This window comes from Suillus subalutaceus (genome assembly GCF_016647625.1).
Source record: "Suillus subalutaceus strain FC151 chromosome Unknown DFJ58scaffold_149, whole genome shotgun sequence".
Taxonomy (NCBI): domain Eukaryota; kingdom Fungi; phylum Basidiomycota; class Agaricomycetes; order Boletales; family Suillaceae; genus Suillus; species Suillus subalutaceus.
The window spans coordinates 110556-129231 of NW_024540398.1; the positions used below are offsets into that span (position 1 = coordinate 110556).

The 18676-nt window shown below is 48.2% G+C and overlaps 5 protein-coding genes across 5 annotated transcripts; 4 read left to right on the top strand and 1 right to left on the bottom strand.

Moving 5' to 3' along the window:
- Positions 1 to 510: 510 nt before the first annotated feature.
- DFJ58DRAFT_845824 (uncharacterized protein) lies at positions 511 to 1958 on the bottom strand (the record flags this gene model as incomplete). The annotated part of the gene is made up of 11 exons (XM_041393205.1): positions 511 to 626; positions 677 to 723; positions 792 to 1023; positions 1076 to 1210; positions 1259 to 1318; positions 1492 to 1523; positions 1559 to 1589; positions 1660 to 1711; positions 1818 to 1832; positions 1877 to 1896; positions 1946 to 1958. 11 exons carry the CDS (start codon positions 1956 to 1958, stop codon positions 511 to 513), a joined length of 753 nt encoding a protein of 250 aa, XP_041238487.1.
- Positions 1959 to 4305: 2347 nt separating this feature from the next.
- Positions 4306 to 6516, top strand: DFJ58DRAFT_813054 (MFS general substrate transporter). Its single transcript, XM_041391571.1, has 10 exons — positions 4306 to 4558; positions 4612 to 4678; positions 4736 to 4869; positions 4924 to 5030; positions 5077 to 5585; positions 5638 to 5751; positions 5806 to 5897; positions 5954 to 6087; positions 6135 to 6267; positions 6320 to 6516. Exons 1-10 carry the CDS (start codon positions 4334 to 4336, stop codon positions 6464 to 6466), a joined length of 1662 nt encoding a protein of 553 aa, XP_041238488.1. The 5' UTR covers positions 4306 to 4333; the 3' UTR covers positions 6467 to 6516.
- Positions 6517 to 10862: 4346 nt separating this feature from the next.
- On the top strand, positions 10863 to 11072 carry DFJ58DRAFT_623397 (uncharacterized protein; the record flags this gene model as incomplete). Its single annotated transcript, XM_041381067.1, has 1 exon — positions 10863 to 11072. A coding segment is annotated over one exon (210 nt), but the record flags the coding sequence as incomplete, so codon positions are not given.
- Positions 11073 to 11187: 115 nt separating this feature from the next.
- Positions 11188 to 14827, top strand: DFJ58DRAFT_718617 (uncharacterized protein; the record flags this gene model as incomplete). The annotated part of the gene is made up of 11 exons (XM_041384501.1): positions 11188 to 11355; positions 11400 to 11495; positions 11529 to 12098; positions 12145 to 12342; positions 12396 to 12612; positions 12666 to 13038; positions 13124 to 13473; positions 13520 to 13899; positions 13945 to 14406; positions 14470 to 14568; positions 14621 to 14827. 11 exons carry the CDS (start codon positions 11188 to 11190, stop codon positions 14825 to 14827), a joined length of 3120 nt encoding a protein of 1039 aa, XP_041238490.1.
- Positions 14828 to 16028: 1201 nt separating this feature from the next.
- On the top strand, positions 16029 to 18478 carry DFJ58DRAFT_733506 (uncharacterized protein; the record flags this gene model as incomplete). The annotated part of the gene is made up of 7 exons (XM_041386305.1): positions 16029 to 16112; positions 16168 to 16294; positions 16345 to 17026; positions 17375 to 17414; positions 17478 to 17551; positions 17609 to 17742; positions 17793 to 18478. The coding sequence occupies 7 exons, from the start codon at positions 16029 to 16031 to the stop codon at positions 18476 to 18478; spliced, it is 1827 nt and encodes a 608-aa protein (XP_041238491.1).
- Between the last annotated feature and the right edge of the window lie 198 nt (positions 18479 to 18676).

Sequence of the window (18676 nt, forward strand, 5' to 3'; positions counted from 1 at the left end):
GTGGTCGATGGCACTGCAGCACTGGATCCACTTGGGCTCAATGAATTAGCTTGATCAACGAGCCAAAGTCCTGCTAGAGGTACTGAATGCGTAACCTTGAAGCGGCTAGGACTGCACAGGCGCCACTTGAGTGGTCGAGTACTTCTCTGAGGTCCTGAAAACAGCCATCTTCCAGCGATGGCATCAGGAGCAAACAGACTTCCACCAGCCGGTACGCCCTTGATAGCGCTACTGAGATTGAGTGCACGAACTTCAGCGTCGGGGAGAGATCTCTACTCATAGTTCGCCAAAAGGAGTCTTGTACGACCTGTATCTACGTCACAAGTTACATAAATAAGTACCACGACAAAATCTGGAATAAATTATCTTGCTCTCTGCACACTACCTGACCATCGCAGAACAATCATATCGGGCATCCCCTGCTACACACTACTGCTAGTTGACACATGGACGCGCTCCTGAAAAGCAATTGAAGTCATAGCGGATGCTGTATCAGAGTTGGCTACAAGCTTAGCGTGGTATTCTCGAACACCGATGATCAGGCGTGGTCCCAGCACAAGCAACTGCACGAAGTGGAATATCTGAGAGAGACCAAGATAAATCTGAGTGTCCAGGGAATATAGGTCCTATAGAAATGACGAATCATGTTGCATGTAGAGGTCACAGATCAGCATACCGCTGAGAGCGTCGGAGTGAGTAAACCGATCCGGAGGCAAGAGAAAGCTAAAAAAAAAATAGCACGTGCAAAACTTCAGCGGAACAAAGGAACCACATTCACATCATGAGCTCACCTTGCAAAGTAATTCATGGGAATTTTCATCAATACCGTGAAACAGTCCCCAATAGTACCTCTTGTTGAGTGTCGTCGCAGTTCACGGAAGTAATCCAGACCGGGACACAGTGCAACTTGAAAGACCTCCCATACAGTGGCAAGTATCCAAGTCATGGACATCAAAAGTAGGATATCTCCCGTATAGCCATCCTGGCACGGATATGTGCCGGAGAGAATCAATTCCTCTGGTACTTGTCAATTAGCCTGATGCACTTAAACATTTCATACATAATTAAAACTTACCCCCTGAAATCTGCATCATCTGTATTGCGAGCGTTACTGCGTTGGCGATTCCGATGGCCAGAAAGATGACCACACGAAATATCAGCACCTTTCTGGATCGCTGATACATGGCATGTAACCGAGTGATCATGATGACTTGCATGATATTTCAGTGAGTCAATATCACGGAGGTGTATAGCTCACCGCTAAGTATTACATCTACAACCTCAGCCGTCCAATTAACTGCGTCGAATATAACAAGGTCTAACAAATCCAGCAACATCATTGGTTATCAGCTTCGGATCACAGGCTCGAAACAAATTAACAACTGTGGGAGTCGTTATATTGAACCACCGAGTTATTCAAGAATTTCACTCACCCTTATATGCTAGTTCAGTTGTTGGATGGAACGGAAGGCATCGGCGTGGAATACTCACTGCATCTGTCATCGAAATTGTTGGAAGACTGACTGTATGCCGCCCAAGTGTATGAGAGGAGACACACCCAACATGGCAATTCTGATCGTCAGAGATGGCTGATGAGCGCAACATCAATAGCTTAGACGTCTAAACATACACAGCATATCCTATTCCAACATATCGTACCTAGGATATGTTCACGCCAGTACAACTTGCTAGCCACACTTAAAAATACAAGCTACATACAATGAGATACAGAATGGTCATCTGAGACCAGCGTTGCCTCTGCCGCAAGTTAGTTATTATATTATCACATCGTCCTTTTGATGTGGGAGTCCGCTCACCCAGATCAGTTCAACCTATAACACAATTCTAGCGAGTTGGTGTAATGGTGTCAACCTACCTCTTGTCCGAACGTAAGTCCTAGAAATACCATAATATCAGTGGTCTTTTCATACTCGATCTTGCTCACCCCAATCGTACATTACCTCAGCACAGAAGGCAACTGCAAAACAATCGAATCATCACGGTCATCATACAGCTGACATTTTACGAACCTACAAAATAGCTGCTAATAAGATTTGCATTGATGAGCGGGGAAACTTGGTGGACGTATGACAATCGCATTCGTGCTTGATATACCACCATCCAGCGCCTACATCGCCAAAGCGAGATTTGAGGGATGATATCTGATCAAAGTAAGTGTTTCAGCTGTGCATCCAGGGATACCAATGGGATCAAGGTAAAAGATTAGGACAAATGCGGCCAAAAGTACATGCATGCGTCGTATCCAATTCCCTGTCATAAAACACGATCGACGTGTGTAGCCACGAGAGCAGTCGTACAAAGAGAAGAGGAAGGGGTTGTTGTACAAAGAAAAAACGATCAAGTGATGTGGACAAGAATGGAGGCAGTAGGAACAAAGCGACGATGAAGGGGCAGTGATGGTACACGCTTGAATGCGGAGTTGATGAATGTGTGATGACTCTAGCTAGGTTGGTGGTTCAGAACGTTCATAAATAAGCAACGACAGGACGGGATGGATGCACTGGTGAATAGATAGATCAAGGTCGCCGACGAGCTTGAGGAGCGAATAGCTGGTTGAGAGAGGGAGAATTTCTTCCATGCATAGAAAACCCGTCCCAAGGAGACGCAGGGACATCGGCGATATTGATGGGATCAAGAACCGAAAAATAGCGAGTGACCATGACCGCTTAAGCGCTTACATACATTGATACAAGTTGAAGCCAAGATGTTGGGCAGAGTCTGGGGTCTTTTCGTTGACGTGAGGGTATCCGGACTTTGTTCGCTCAGGGTTTGAAGTCGTTCGAAGGAACCGAGAAACGTCCAAATGATAACAGGGTACCAGACACCGCGAGCCGTTATCTAGGAGCATATCTCGTAAGTGTATCCCCAGTATTCAATTTGCTTGAAATCAGGGAGTGACGATAGAAAGCCAGGCCCGCCCTCGAATAGGGCTATGTCCGACACTGTCCGACTGTCCGACATAGGGTCTTCGACTCCAAAGGAAAAACCCGGAATCCATGACGTCCGACTCCCTCCTCAGTGAACGTAAGCTTCTGGAGATCTATCTTATGCTGTTCATACTTGGCCAGACGTGTGCAACGCCGTCGTGTACCATCATTGCGCTTTGCAACCCTTCTCATGCTGGAGCGTGAGACATAGGATGTGGTGGTATTTGGATGTATTTGGTGGGTGGCGTCGTGCCGGCCACTGTCACGCTGTGGATCCTGTGATCCTATCAATGAGTCATCGGACGCTAAGCTTCGTCGGGCAGCAACACTGTATGTTTCCCTAGTATTCATTCTTAGGTCTTGTGGTATTCCAATTGGAGATGGAGTGTAGTCATTGGCAGGGTCAACGACTCACTGCATGAATTCCCCGCCTCCCCTGCAGGTTTTTTTGCTGCACTCACGCGAACTATGCTGTCCACGAGCCTGCCTTTTGACAGACATGAACTTTGTTGCTACAAGGTATGGTACGATTTATATTCAACTAGCCAACAAGGCCAATCTTACCAATTTGTGTCAATGGTATAGGTTCGAACGGATCTGAACATATTGTCTCGCCGTCCGAAGTACAATCCTCGCGCCCATCTCGGTGGAGTTTCAAAATTTCGTAGACATTTCGCTGACTGCGCCCAGAGAGTTGAGCTATTTCAGCACCCACTGTGGTGGGTATAAATATATATACAAACACGTTGTGTCCAAATCAAGGACTGAATGTTTCTATGCAATGCACTGTAACGGACGACAAAGTGAGGCACCTGGGACACGCGGCAAGTACTATATATTTCTTTCATTTCAGCGTAGCTGGCTGTGTCGACCATCAACATTCTTATTTCCTCTTAATTGCAGGACTTATACTTTGAAAGCCGTGGTGACTAACTCGGACTTTCTGGAGCTGAAAATGCCTCAAAGTCCTTCCCTCGGAACATCTTACAAAGACTGGAACATAATCACTTGACACGTAATGTATGTATGGAAAGGTGACTGTATGGACTTGGATAGTTATCCCTTCCTATTATTAAATCGGCTTCATCTCCCACTAACCGGGCATCCGGAATTCCGTGGTAAGACAGCAGTTCTAGATGCTTTCAATCTACAATGTAAATCTCGATAACTCATCCAGGTCTTTTGGATTCGGGGGTCTTCCTCGGTCAGCGGCTATCTGAAACGGAGACAACGATGGGCTTCTATTAGTCATGTCACCCTATCGGCCATATTGTCCGACATACTATAGTTGGTGGAGTCTTTCCATCCAACATGTTCTTATCATCGGCACTGGCAAAAAAATGTTCTCTTTCCGGCGCTCGCGTTATCCATGAACCATCTATAAAATGATACACTGTCATATAATCTTCAACACGTGCATCCGACATTTTACATCCATGGCAGAAAGCCAGAGTACGAACTTGTCACCTATAGAGGTCCGGAATGTGGAATTTCATACTGATACCCAGACGCGCTCCCCCAGTTCAATATCGTCAAATGAACCCATTAAGCTCGACATGGAGCATGCAGTGGTTGAGAATGATCCTCGAATTTGGTCAAACACGAAGAAGGTGAGTCTTTCTATCTTAATGTGTAAGTAGAAATTGATTGAACACAATTACAGACCGCTATATTGTTCATTATATCTGGAGCCTCGATGTTTGCGGGTTTGGCGGGGAACATACAAAACCGTAGGTTGCGTCCGTGAACCCATTGTATCCAATATCGGTTGAACAGCCAGGGAACAGCTGCCAATGCTCAAATCCAACAACAGCTACACGCAAGCAGCGGAGATATCAGCCTGAGTTTGTCTCTGTTCATTCTCGTCCAAGGCATGTTCCCTGTCATTTGGAGTGCGATTAGCGAGATAAAGGGCCGCAAGGTTTGTACTTATGGCTACCTTCAGAGCGTCGTTTGTTCATATGACCGAGCACAGCTCGTGTACCTTCTATCCATTGCACTTTTTATAATTGGATCTGCAATCGTGGCGGTGTCAAGAACTATTGGTTTGGTGATTGGCATGCGAATCGTGCAAGCCGCAGGGTAGGACAGTTCTTCAATCCCTCGTGTCCATGCTCACTTGGAGTAGGTCAAGCGCAGTTTTTGCTATCGGAGCTGCCACTCTGGCCGATATATACGAGTCTCATCAACGAGGTACAATGATGGGTGTCTACTATTCTGCACCTCTCCTCGGTCCCTCGTTAGGACCAATCTTTGGTGGTGCACTCACACAGGGCTTCAGCTGGCGGGCGGTTTTCTGGTTCTTAGTCATCTGGGGAGGGATAATCTTTTTGGCGTTCCTTTTCTTGTTCAAGGATACCTTCAGGAAGGAGAGGAGTGTGACTTACCAGAACGTATTGAATTCCAGACTCCGAGAGCAGCAGTCGTCGGAAGCAAAGGACGAGTCGCGACATATTTCGAAGTTAGAAGTGGGTGGAGAAAACCAGACGACTTCGAAAGATATCGAAGCACAGCGGACGGTTATACCAGTACCAGCCATCAAAGACATAAAACTGTCCATGGCTGATGTCAACCCTTTCCCTGCATACTTCTCGATCGTCAGCCGCAAGAATAATCTTGCTGTCTTGATAGCATCAGGTGCGTGCCCTCATTTCTTGCCGAAACCTATTTTTATGCCCTCTTGTGCCAGGCTTAACCTTTGCGTTTGGCTTTAGTATTCCATATACATGTGCAAGAACATTGTCGATGTATTATGATTATGATGCATTGAAGACCGGTCTTGTTCTGCTTTCCTATGGCGTTGGTGGGTGAATTACAAACAAATTGGGAATATGTCTGACGCATGTACTTATCCCAGGATGTGTGGCCGGCAGCATATTGGGTGGTCGTTGGTCCGATCGGACACTTGCTCGGCTGAAGGCCGCAAACGGAGGGGTCAGCTTTCCAGAGGTGAACATTGAACCACCAACTCTAGCTCAGCATGTGGCTGATGCAAATTCATGCAGATGCGCCTCGAGAGCACGAAAATCGCCATGTTGTGGTTACCCCCATCTGTGATTGGATACGCCTGGGTGTGCCAAGAACGAGTCAATATTGCCGCCGTGTGTGTGATGCTGTTTCTCGCAGGATTTCTATCCATGTACGTTCATTCCGTTTTATATTGTATTTTGCTCTCATCTACGATAGATGGATCTACACAAGCACACTAGCATACATTGTCGACGCAAACACTGGTCGCTCATCAATGGCAGTCGCAGCAAATAGTTCTTTCCGTGGTCTGTTTGCTTTTGTCGCCGCTGAGATTGCGGTTCCTTTACAAGTGAGTCAAGGTCATAGCAGCTCGCAGAAGTCCAGATCTGAGGTTAGTGTAGGACACGATTGGCGACGGTGGTCTGTATACTCTCTGGGCATGTCTGATGGTCGTTATTGAGGGCATAATTCTGCTGGTATTGTACAAAGGCAGGGACTGGAGAGAAGCCAGTGTTGAGCGGGAGAAGCAGAAACTGGATGCCCAGTAAGGAGTGGACGATCATAGGTCCGATCAACGCTGATTGAATTTTGAGGGGCAATAAATAACGTAGCCATAGAAAGGCCAGAATATGGCCGTCGTAAATATCAGTAGGTACCAGTATATAGAGAGAAAAGGTGTATTCAAGTTGCCGCCGAGCATTAATTAATCCACAGTAACTGGAGATACTGTTCCATGGCCAGCTCGGGGTTTCAATGCGTTCGGAAGGTTGTCATTCCTCCCTCTAAATGTGCAAAATACCTTACACGCCTGGAGACTTGGTCCGAGGATAGGCTCGTCACCCGTGCGGACTGTGAATCTGTTATTGGCTGTCTCCAACATTGTTGTCTTGTCCTTCGTGAAGGTCGTGCCTTCTTATCCTCTTTCTATCGCCTTCTAGCTTCATTCAAGTCATCATCTTCACCTCAACTCAAACACCGCATTCCATCCAGAGTTTTATCGGATGTCGTCTGGTGGCGTTCCCAGCTCAGCGCAGCCGAATGTGCTCGGGTTCTCCATCCCGTGCCACCTCCCCTTCCTTTACAGGTCTTTGTGAATGCTTCGACTTCCTTTGGCATTGGCTTCTTAGTCGATGGCTGCTGGCTCGGTTGGCGCTTGCTCCCAGGGTGGAAGTCAGATGGACGCGACATCGGGTGGGCAGAAATGGTGGCCGTTGACCTTGGTCTTCGCGCTCTTATTCATTCCGGCCTTCGCGATGCCCATATCCGCTTCTGCTCCGACAATCAGGGAGTTGTAGGTGCCATCAGAGCCGGTCGCTCTCGTAGCCCTGCGCAGAATGATATTCTACGCAGTCTGTCGGCATTCACTCGTGACCATGGTGTATGGTTTTCTGTCGAGTGGATAAAATCGGCAGATAACTTATCAGACGGTATCTCGAGGGGTGTCTTTCCTCACCCCAAATCGCGTTTTAGGCACCATCCGCCCGCTCCTGCTTATCTTAGGCCCTTTGTAAAGCTCGTTTAGGGTGCTTTGCATGTCGTGTTATGGCCCTCCTTCAGCGCTGTTATTTTCATGTTTCTTGCAGCTCAATTCTTGTAACACTTCGTATTTCTCATCGCTCTCGTATCTATCATGGCACTCGTATTTCGCCCTGTACTCATGTCTTGTCGCATCGCTCGGCCTTTGGGTCCTTGTATTTGAATGAAAATTGTAACATGCAATATTTCAATTCTCTCTTTCAGGGCCTCCCGTTCACTCAGCCGCACCAGAGCCCGAAGAGATGTTGAACATGCTGGACCGTCATATTTAAAGAAAGTCTGACTGAGAAGGTTATTTCCGAAGCTCACCAGCCTATCATGATGGACCCGCGATCTTACTACAACTGACGACCAGAATTCAACATAGATAGGAGGGTAGAATCAGTTCTGTCATTCGGAAAGCTGAGGAGCTACTAGTACCAAGCAGGAGAAACCTGTACTCGGAAGATAGGGGAGAAATGACATCATACCTCAATAAATGCCGAGAAAAGTAACTGATGTCTGATCTCGAACCCGTCTTCCCAAACCCACATGCTACCTCTTAGTAGTCACTGTTCACTATTATTATGATTCCGCCTCAGCATTGACATAAAACAGGAGCACATGCAAAACGCACACATCAAAACGATATGGCTCGGTCTGTCACTTTCAATTCAGCTTTCAAGTCATCCTCGCATTGGAAGAGCCAACGACCAAAGGAGTGTTCGTCAACGCGGCTTCAGCGAGGATAGGAGGTTACATCATTTTCCTGACTGTCAGACTCACTCTGTCCTTAGCTTTTGTGCATTCTTCTGGCCTCTGGCCCCATTAACATTTTTCGTTTGATGGTGAATCCCAACAGTTGCAGTCTATCGAGGGTCTAGGTTGGCACATACACACCTCGGGGATATATCTTATGTTTTTGAGACGACCCTCGCGAGGAGAGAAGGTGAATTCCTTTTCATGGGCAAACTATCACATACAAGCGCAGAAGCAGCATCCTGCGGGGGTCATCCTGCTCTTTTCGATAGCATGCGACGATGTATTATGGCGTCTCGGGGGAAAAGACTGCGAGGAAGATGGAGTCATTGAGAGTCAATGGAGAGTCGAGACGAACCTACATTGGTGTGACAGCGTGACGGAGTAGGTGACGTCGTCATTATAAACTCAACCGCAATAAACAAGCGTGCGTAAATCAAACTTGACTCGGAACTTCGGAAGCTTCGAGGTCCTGGTCTTCGAGGTTCACTCCGACGCGATTCAAAGTTCAGGTATGGGATTTGTTGTAGGCACAAATTGATGGAATTGAACTAGTAGTGACAGGACTGGAGATTAGTTTTCGGGCGAAAGCGCGCAGCGCTTTCCGGCCCCGAGGAAAGAGACCTAGACTGAGAAAGGTTGAGCTTGCGATTCCCAAGTGTTAGGAGTCCGACGACGCATCGAGCGAAACTCGGATCCCCAACTTGTAGGAGAAGGGCGACGTACTCACTCGTAAGTGTCTTGGCCCTGGTTCTTTTAACGGACTGGGGGAATGGTATAACGAAGGAATTGGTCATGTAGAGTGGGAGTTGCTTGCATGTATGGTGCCATGATCTGCGCGTGTTTCCGCAGGTATGCGAGAAATGCGTCACTTGCCCACCGGCCCTTGATTTTTACCACGTCGAATGGGATGTTCCGCAGGAGATATTCCAAGGTTGAACCGATACGAATGCTGTGGCCTTGCACTGGTGCGTGGCCGGCAGCTTTGGTTGCAGCAGCTAACCTGCTCAAAAACTTGGTTTTTGTCAGTGGCCGGTGCGTGTTGTCCTTGTGGCGATACGCGAATAGTGCGAAGTTCTGTGGGGGTTTGTTGACTTGCAGATGGTTCAGGAAAGCTGCTTCTGGGTCGGATAGACCTGCCTGTCTGGCCCAATGAACGTCTTCGCCTCCCGTCGCAGTTTTCGTGCGCGGTAGGCTGAAATTCTTGGTTACGAGGTTCTGTCGATCCTGCAAGTCCTTGACACCACCGAGTGTGATGTGTAGCTTGGGGTCGAAAGCGTTCAGGCGAGGGACGGTGAATTCCCCGACTCTAGCGGTAGCGTAGAATATGGTTGTTAAACATGCAAATACCGATGCGTCTAATGGGTCGTTGAGGTTTAGCTTTCCCCGGATGGCAATGATTAGGTCGACGGTGTATGGTTCCCGTTTGTCGCGCTTTGCGGAAGCAGGCGTGAGTGACATTGCCGCCTTCAACATGGCGTCTATCGCCGCATCGTTCAGCGACCAGGTCGCGCCGTGTATAATGTGCCATGCTCGAACTCCGTTCACGTAGTTAGATACTGTTTTCCCTGAATAATGGCCAACCATGCATGCAATAAAGGCTTCTATTAGTATGTTGCTTGCTGGTGCCCTCTGATTTTCCGGGATGATTTTGCTGTCGCAAAAGACATGGAAAACCAGTAGACCTGAACCGTACGTTTCGCGCGTGCTTTCTGAGTAAGCGTGCACTAAGACGCCTCGGATCCGATTGATATCTTCAGTAGTTAGAGGAACGAACTTTCCTTGTGCATCTTTCGCGGACCGCGAGGGTCGTTGGTTCCCACAAGTAGAGTCTATCCTTTGCAGGACAGTGCGGGCGAAGATGGGAAGGTATCGGAGTCAAGTTAGTGCTATATGTAGGTCTCCGACGCTTGGAAGAGCTTCTCTCCTTCAAGCTCGAACTGACGGTTAACGTAGTTGCGTCGTTGGAGCTCTGATCTACTGTGGGTTTGGCCCACTGGGTGAATTGATTTCCTGGGGGCAGAACACCTCAGGCATTACTTTTCGGAACCAATAACGGTCTTTGAGACCCGGTTCCTATGTTGTGGGAAAGTAGTCTGTGAGACCCACCCTCCCGCCTTCTAATAATAACACACCCTCCTAGGATGTACCTGCGCCTCCAGAAACCCCTCGTGCACCTCCAGAAAACCCTCGTGCACCTCCAGAAAACCTCTCGTGCACCTCCAGAAAACCTCTCGTGCACCTCCAGAAAACCTCTCGTGCACCTCCAGTAATCTCTTATGCACTGAGCTTGGGAGCCTTGCTCCTCCCCGATTCACGCTGTAAGTTCTTCTCTTCTTTCCCTCACCATGTCTTCCTTGACGCCACGTCGCACTCGCAAAGCTCAACTCGCATCTTCTGGCCTAGGATCTCACTTTGTAAGCCCAAGGAAGGCTCGAGACAAACGGAAAACTCAAACATATGTTGAGCTTCCTGGCGCAGAGACTAAGCGCCGCCGACTTTTGGACGCAATGGAACGACTTTTGAAGCCGCAACACTGAGGAATCACACCCACAGTTGTTGGCACAAGCACCACCATCTGATACTGTGACTACGGAACACATGGATACTGACAATCTTGTTGTCAGCGAATTTCACTCTGATGAACAGCCATCTCTTGAGATCTCAGTATCGCCTGTCAAACGGCGGATTGTGCCCGACAAATCCACCAATTCACTCTACAAAAACTGGATTGCACTCATACCAACCCTTGTTGATCCAGTACTCCAGTACTTCAGACGAACGCAGGGCAAAGCACTGGAAAATATACATCCAGTCATATCTGCATGTGGGAAGCCTTCGTGTACACCGAAACGGACGACAATGATGTGTTTATTCTTCGACCGTGAGCCCATGTCTTGCAGTAATCAAAATTTTGCTGACATCTACATAGGGTTCACATCTATAGATGTACTAAGTTGTACCTGCTCCACTCTCCAGCAAGTCCTCGTTCACCATGGTCTATTTCCGACCTGCGCCTTCACAGCCTCGAATGGCTGTATCTGTTGACCTGCTCTCATTCTACCGCGCATTGTTTGAGCGCTCATGTGACGCGATTAACGCTCTCGCATCAGCGCTCAAAAATCACTACTCCCGGCGGGGTTACCAGATGACTGACGCCCAGGTAACAATCACTTACATAACTAGGTCACTACTGATTCATCCCAGGGCGAAGTTATACAGGACCCATTCCGACGAGGCCTCGGCTATGCCGTGCAATGGTACGACATCCTGCAAGTTGAAGTTGAGTGCCAAGTTGAGACGGTCGTTCAATAACACCGTGATCGTATAGCAGAGTTTCAAGCATCCTCTCGAGTCTCGAATTCACCTTTGCCCACTCAATGCGCACCCCTTCTAGTGCAACGGTGTCCTGCTTGCTTTGCAGGTATTCTTCATGGTAGATCTACAGATGAGGGAGGTGACATTCATGTCGCAATGGACGGTAATTTCCATCACCGTCATCGACGTGCTGCTGGAGACTGTCCAAAGTTCTATGACCCTACTTATTTTCTCCCGAAAACCTTTGTTGACACGATTGGGCGCCATATTGACACTCAACGTAAGCGACCAGTGAGGTCTCACGTTCCCCTTGTCCCTGATGAAGCCGTTGACCAATGCGAGAATGCTTACGAGGCTGCTGACGGCAAAAAACAGAAAGCGGCAATGGATAGCTTCGACGACACTGGAATCATGGCCCTTATCTGTCGTCACGACATCCCTTTATTTTTTGCCAACATAGACTCACCTGGAGAACAGCAAAAGTATTCGGTAGCCTTACTTCAGCACTTCTTTTCACTTCTCCCCCCCGAAGCTACTGTCGTAGCTCTTTATGATGTCGGCTGTGTTTTGGCACGAACACTCTCCAAGGTACGTTATGATCCTGGACTGAAACAATTGCTTACACCATTTACAGCATGAAATTCTTCCCAAAAGCATCACCTCACGCCTTCGATTTGCAACCACTGCCATGCACGCATATGGGCACGAGTGGGCTTGCCAGCTCGTATATAACCCACGAATATGTGTGGGTCTTGGCTTATCTGATGGTGAAGGGACCGAACGCCTCTGGTCTCGCTTAGTTCGATTGATAGGTGTTGAGCGCACTTCTAGTGTATGTACTCTATTATTTTCATTTAAAACTAATGAATTTAAAACACTGCTTAGCGCCAACGCCGTTTATGGTTGATTGATCGGCAAGCAGTGGCTATAGCTTCGGAGATGCGAACTGATCTAGGCGACTGGATCAAACGACGCCTCAGACGGGGCATCAAGGGGCAAGGTTCAGCAGCCCAAGACGCACTAGATCAATGTGAGGTCTCCATTGAAGAATTGCAAGCCGAGTGGTCGCAGCAAAGGCAATCTCAGTTATCTATCCGTGCTCGTAAGTTTTATACATTTTTAAATGACGTGGCTATTGCTCAATGATATCACAAGATGCACCCGCCCGCCTCAAGAAGGAGTTGGACACAGTCTTAGCTCTCCAGGCAGATCTGGACGCCTCAGACAAAGCATTGCAAACCACCAGGACGATGTTGGAGAAAGATATGGCTTCAGATGATACACTAGAGGCTCTCGAAAGTCTAGAGAGGGGACACGATCGCCTGATGAACAAGGTCGAGGCTCTTTACTCCTCATTGAACGTTCATGACAGATTTCCTGAGCTTCATGGCATCAATCTCGAATTTGTTCGCATCCTTCTCATGGCACGCGATCTCAAAATGAACGTTCGTAAACGTGTGATTGCGAGTTTCTTTGAGTGGGATAAATTAGATCGAGCAGTCGGTGGCGCTCAGCAAGCGTTAGGTAAGTTCATGCCGATTCATTTGTGAATGATTTATTAGATTCTTTTAGGCACCAAGCTGCATCAACAGACACGTAAAGCAATTTCCAAGCGTCAGCCCCGCACTAATGACCGCTATCAGGAAATTTAACTCCTACTGTGAGCGGCTTGATTCATTGTATGATACATCCTGGGGGATTCCACTGCCCGCACCCCTTCCCACCAAACTTGCAGAACTACGTTCTGACCCAGGACTGATGGAGGATGTGTGGATTACACCGTCTCATGGAGAGGTTCCGCGGTGGTTAGACGACACATCTACAAGAGATGGCATTCGTGCACTTCTCAAGCGTGATCGGTGTCGAGAGGAGCAGGTTCGGCTAGGTGTTGAGGCCGATAACCTGTGCCGCTTCTTCGGAAATGAGTTGGGGGCACTTGAACTTGCCCTTCGGTCGCCAAACAGTGAGCTAACCTTTCTTATTAACTTCCATATCTCATATACCCTTAGGTGAACCATTCGCAGTTCTATTGCAACAACGGCATGCCAATTTTATCTGCCTTCAAACACGATGGTCAAATTGCTTGGCTTCTTCGGTACGCTTTACTAATGAAGTCAGCAAGGCAGTAGCCATTGCGACCACCCTCTCGGGAGGCTCACCAAACATGGCACTTCATTGGATTAATGCCAGCATGCTGGTAGTGTCTGATTCTGAAGGTTGTGATGAACTCCCTATCGTCGATCCTGACCATTGCCCCCAAGTCGACTCTGAACAAGCAGCTCTGGCCGATGTCCTGGAGGGTGAGATGGGGGCAATTGAGTTAGATGACGATGACTCAACAAATTACGGGCGCGATGCTAATGCTGTGATTTGCTGGAACCTTCCTGAGGTACGGTTATTTTTATTGTTAGGAGTTGACGATGACGTGTCATAGAATCTCCTTGTGGATGACTTCTGCGTCCCATCGCAAGAGCCAGGTGTCCTCGACCCTGCTAAAATTTTCGCGCGAATACGACCTTCGCATGACGGAATCCCTCGTCTAGAGTTTGATCCAAAAGAAATCGGTATACTCAGTTCTCCTACTGCATGCCTCAATGATACATGCATTAACAACTGCGCCATTCTCCTGTGGTGCTCTCAACTGAACACCTCCGCTGCACGGTGTGCGATACTCTCCACTCACGATCTTCCCCACATTCGTTACAATGCCCCAGACGACAACATCTGGCGCCATACAATGTGGATTCGTTATTGGGAAAAAGACATATGGGTTCTTCCGATTCATCGTCCATCAGGGATTGGACACTGGGTGATGTGCGTCATCCAGTTGTCGACCAAAGAACTTTACCTGTTTGACAGCATGGGCGACAGGACCCCTTGGCAAAGTGACGTCAAAGTGAGATTAATTTTTTAAGAGTTCTTTTGTCTGACCTGACTGATTGACACATGATATTGAAAGGATATAATGAGACTGATTGCTCGGTTCCTTGCAGTTGCGCGTCAACACGGCCATCATGTTCATATTGATCTTGCAGGGTGGGTGGCTCGACCACTGAATGTGAGTTTCATGCTTTGCTTTCTTGACTAGTCTGACATCGTGTATTATTTAGACCAAACGTCTTCAGAATAACGACTTCGATTGTGGCGTGTGGGTATTGGCTGCAATATTCGCTGTTATACGTGGCAGCCGTGTTACAGGCCTACATGAGCAGGACATGGGCCATCTGCGACGCTATGTGCGGAGTATGGTGCTTGCATTACCAGCTCTCTCGAGTTACAGTAATACAAGGTCTACGTATAAGGATTCTTCCCAGTAATTAGCATATTGTCCTCCCTCTGATAATTCAATATCCTTCGTGCTACCCATTGGCGATAGCATTCGGCCATGACCTTGTGTCTTGTGCATGCCTGCAAGCTGCTAACACGAGCATTGAGCTCATCCCAACCTGTAAGTAACCACTGATGTGCTTCTCGGATCTCTTTCAGAAGCTCAGCGATTTCACCCATGTTATATATGGCTGCGTGACGAGCATGTGATTCCCTTTCTGCGCGCAAGTGCCGGCCATGCATCACGTCGCAGAGGTTTTGCGTGAAATGGTCTTCCTCTGGTGAATCAGGTGGAGCTGGAAGGTCGTAAGGAGGGGCTTTGTTCCACTGCAAGAGATCGGATTGATCAATCAAGTCAGATCCAGTGAGAGATTGGTGAAACAGATAGGAATCGGGAAGGGAGAGGGTTGAATATTGGATTAGGGAAGACGCCTGAAGAGCATGCAGATCCCCAGATCTGATACGAGGCCCACGTCGACCATGATGCTTGGCATAGGCACGAGCGTTTTGAGCTTGTCGAACGAGTTTACCTCTGTAAAACATATGATTAACAAGAATAAATGATTGCAAAATACTTACCGTTCTGACCGAGCATACAATGTCTTGTGTTGCCGTGCAGCTGCTGATTTCTCTTCAAATGTGAAGTACTTAGCTTTGCGACCCATACTAGAGACCGGGCAATGTGAATGGTCAAAAGTGTGTTAAGACCATAGTTGGTCTTAAGTTCATACTGCGATACTGTCCTCTACCCGTCAAAATGCAATACAGCCATGAAACATGATGTTCTTGCCTTGATTTTGTATTAGCATGATGGGGTGCCCACATGGCAGTCGATGATGCTACTGTTGAGACAGTTGGCTGGCAGTCAATCCCTCTACATTTGTGTTTTCAATTCAGTGCGATATGTATTTTCAATCTCATTGGCTCACCAATGTCATGTCCACCCCACAGGAGGCTCGGACAAGCCTCCCACTAGTAGCCTCCATGGAGCCTCCCACTACTAGTAGTAGCCTCCATGGAGCCTCATGGGGCTGAGCGCTGACTTCAGCTTACATAATAACCCTCCAGCCTGCTTTTCGGCGCTAGTACCCTTGAACTTCGAAGCTACTGTATTATTCCGAAAATTTCCATGGCTTCTTCTTATCGATTAACAGTCTCAACTATCGTACCTTGTCTGTATCCTGCTGCAGAATGACTGCAATCATATCTCAATCCTCACACTTTGTTGATGTTGGCACGCAAACAGACACGCACTTCTGTACCATCAGTCACCTCGTGAGTCCTTAGTCAGTTTAATATTCAGATGCTGCTGATTACTGATTGCTTCTAGCTTGAGCTTGTGGACAAGGCTGTGTCGACAGAGGAGGACCCAGGAGTTAGTAGTCTCCAAGTTGACGCTGGGTGGAAGAGCCTCGATGGCATTCCTTGTATCATGGGTGGCATAACGGCCCTTGTTGGTAAGGCATATTGCCTTCCATTTTTAATACCAATCCTGACTTTATTTCAGCATCTGTTGGTGGCACCTTGCGTGGGCGTACCTCGAACGACTTCCCTTGGAAAACTCTACCCAAGGAGCTAGCTCGGCTCGGATGTCGCCTCGTCAACTACCCTGATGATACTTTGATGCCCGGCGAGATTCGACCTACACTCATTCGGAGCAAAGGCATACATGATCTGACCCTTCCTCATCGGGTTAATCTTGTCAATGCACTCAAGATGGGCACCCTCACTATACAAGCCATGACAAATGATACTGCTCGCAAACGCCTTACAATGTCCTGGGACCCAGTCATTATCGCAGAGGCACCCTCATATCGATCAAACCACTCCCGCGCGCGACGTGTGTTTGCTAATGGTGACATTGACTTCAGGGGGCCTCGCCGTCTTTGCCTCTCCCCCTTCTACCACCTTCCACTCGTCCCTCTACACCTTCCAATCGTCCCTCTACACCTCCTAGTCGTCTTTCTACATCTGCTGCTCGTCCTCCAGCATGTGCTGCGCGTCCTCACACACCTGCTGTGCGTCCTCATGCACCTGCTGCTCGTCCCTCCTGCACCTGCTGCTCGTCCTGCTATACACCCTACTCGTCGTACTCAGGTTTTTGTAGAGATATCACGCCCACCACCCCGGCCAGCTTCTAGGGCAATACCATCATCCACTGCTCGCACCATATCACGCCCGCTACTCCGGTCAGCTTCCAGAGCAGTTTCTAATCACACCAAACCTTATCCCGCCCATCACTTCTGTCAAGCAGTCTGCATCAACTTCTGAATATGATGATGAGTTACATGTTAGTGAGAGCGAACATCGGCCTGCCAAGCGTAACAGATACGGTATGACTGAATCTTAATGATTTCAAATAACGTAGATGACATGTTTATACAAGCAATCTTTTTCGGAATTGTACTTTTTTTTCTGAACACGTGGATACTCGGGTCGTGATCGATCGTTGGCGGTATTCGCTTCTTTTGAGCCTCTTGAGCCTCCCTCACGATCTTCCGGTAAGCCTCCTGCTTTCACTCTTCATATACACGCAGAATTACACTTTGGTTGCCAGCTCACGCATTTCATTTCAACGTGAGTCATTTAGCATTATGTACAGTGTTATCCTCATTCCTTTCGTTCTGAACCCTCTATTAGCCTCTCGAGCATCCCGAGAGCCTCGCTCGCACCCCTCTTGGTTACCTTGCCAGATGGGCCTATTCAAATATCTTGTACGTTTGTTTAATTCCGTGCTAGCATACCATTCTAACTTGTTTAGTCTGCATCAGCTCAAATCAGCCTCATAAATATGAAGGCGCTGTAGGTTTTTTTCTGCCCCTTCTGATTTCCCATCTGATATACTCTTGCGCAAACCGCCCAATAGACGGTCTGCAAAAATTGGCATCTACTGCACATAGTACGAGTAAGTACGCGTGCTGTCATATATTTCTTCCAATATTGACCACACTGTAGACATGACGCAAAACATCCCCGATAACCCATCATCTCCTCACCCGAGTTACATGGGTCTTACTGATACCTTCGAGTACATGCAAGAGCAGTTTGGTGGTGGCCGTCGTAACCCATCACCACCCCGTGAGCTGACTCCTTCGCGACTCAGGAGTAAGCTCAAGGCTACAGAGCGGGATGCCGGCCTTGTCAAAGGTGCATCTACCCGCCGCCAGGCTTATCAACGCCTCGCTGTGGAAGGGCAAGATCCTGCACCTAACTTACCTCATGCGGTGCCGGCTGCTATCTCGACAAGCGAAACATCATCGTCAATGCTCCATGTGGGTAGTAGTCGCCATGCCTCACCCTTTCCTGCCCCACACGCTCCTGAACAGCTCCAGGATGTGTTTTTTGGTTCCATGAACCAGCCACACGCCTGGATGGATCCCAACTCTTCGGATACCTTTAGCATGATGGGGTCCGAATCTTATTTATCTGGAGGATCGCAAAATCACTTCGTCCCCCAGGATATGGACCGCCTAGCACCTCCGCCAAGTTACACTTTTCCTGCGAGTTCATCGGGTTTGACCTCTCGTGGATGCTCGCTAGATCCTCATGCTACAGGCCAAACCCATTCTGGATTGACTGAGGATCTTGCTGGCAAAGTCTCACCATTCGTCCTTCAGCCAGTTCCGTCATCAGTCTCATGATCACCTGCCTGCCCTCCCAACCACCAATGTCATTCCACCGACGCCTTTCAAGGATGGTGATAGCACCACCTCAACAAATACTATGTACTTTGCTGAGCGGTTCCAATTCCCAGATGGACTTAGGAGGCCATCCTTCTACCTCTCGTGCACGCTTTCCCGAGGAACACGAGCCAGTGACCCATGATGAAGGACTTACGG

Excerpts from the sequence above, each read along its gene's own strand:
- DFJ58DRAFT_813054 (XM_041391571.1), top strand. The coding sequence starts at position 4,334 with ATGATACACTGTCATATAATCTTCAACACGTGCATCCGACATTTTACA. Across the intron at positions 6,088-6,134 it reads CTCGCAGGATTTCTATCCAT|ATGGATCTACACAAGCACAC; the intron begins GTACGTTCATTC and ends CATCTACGATAG. Across the intron at positions 6,268-6,319 it reads AGATTGCGGTTCCTTTACAA|GACACGATTGGCGACGGTGG; the intron begins GTGAGTCAAGGT and ends AGGTTAGTGTAG.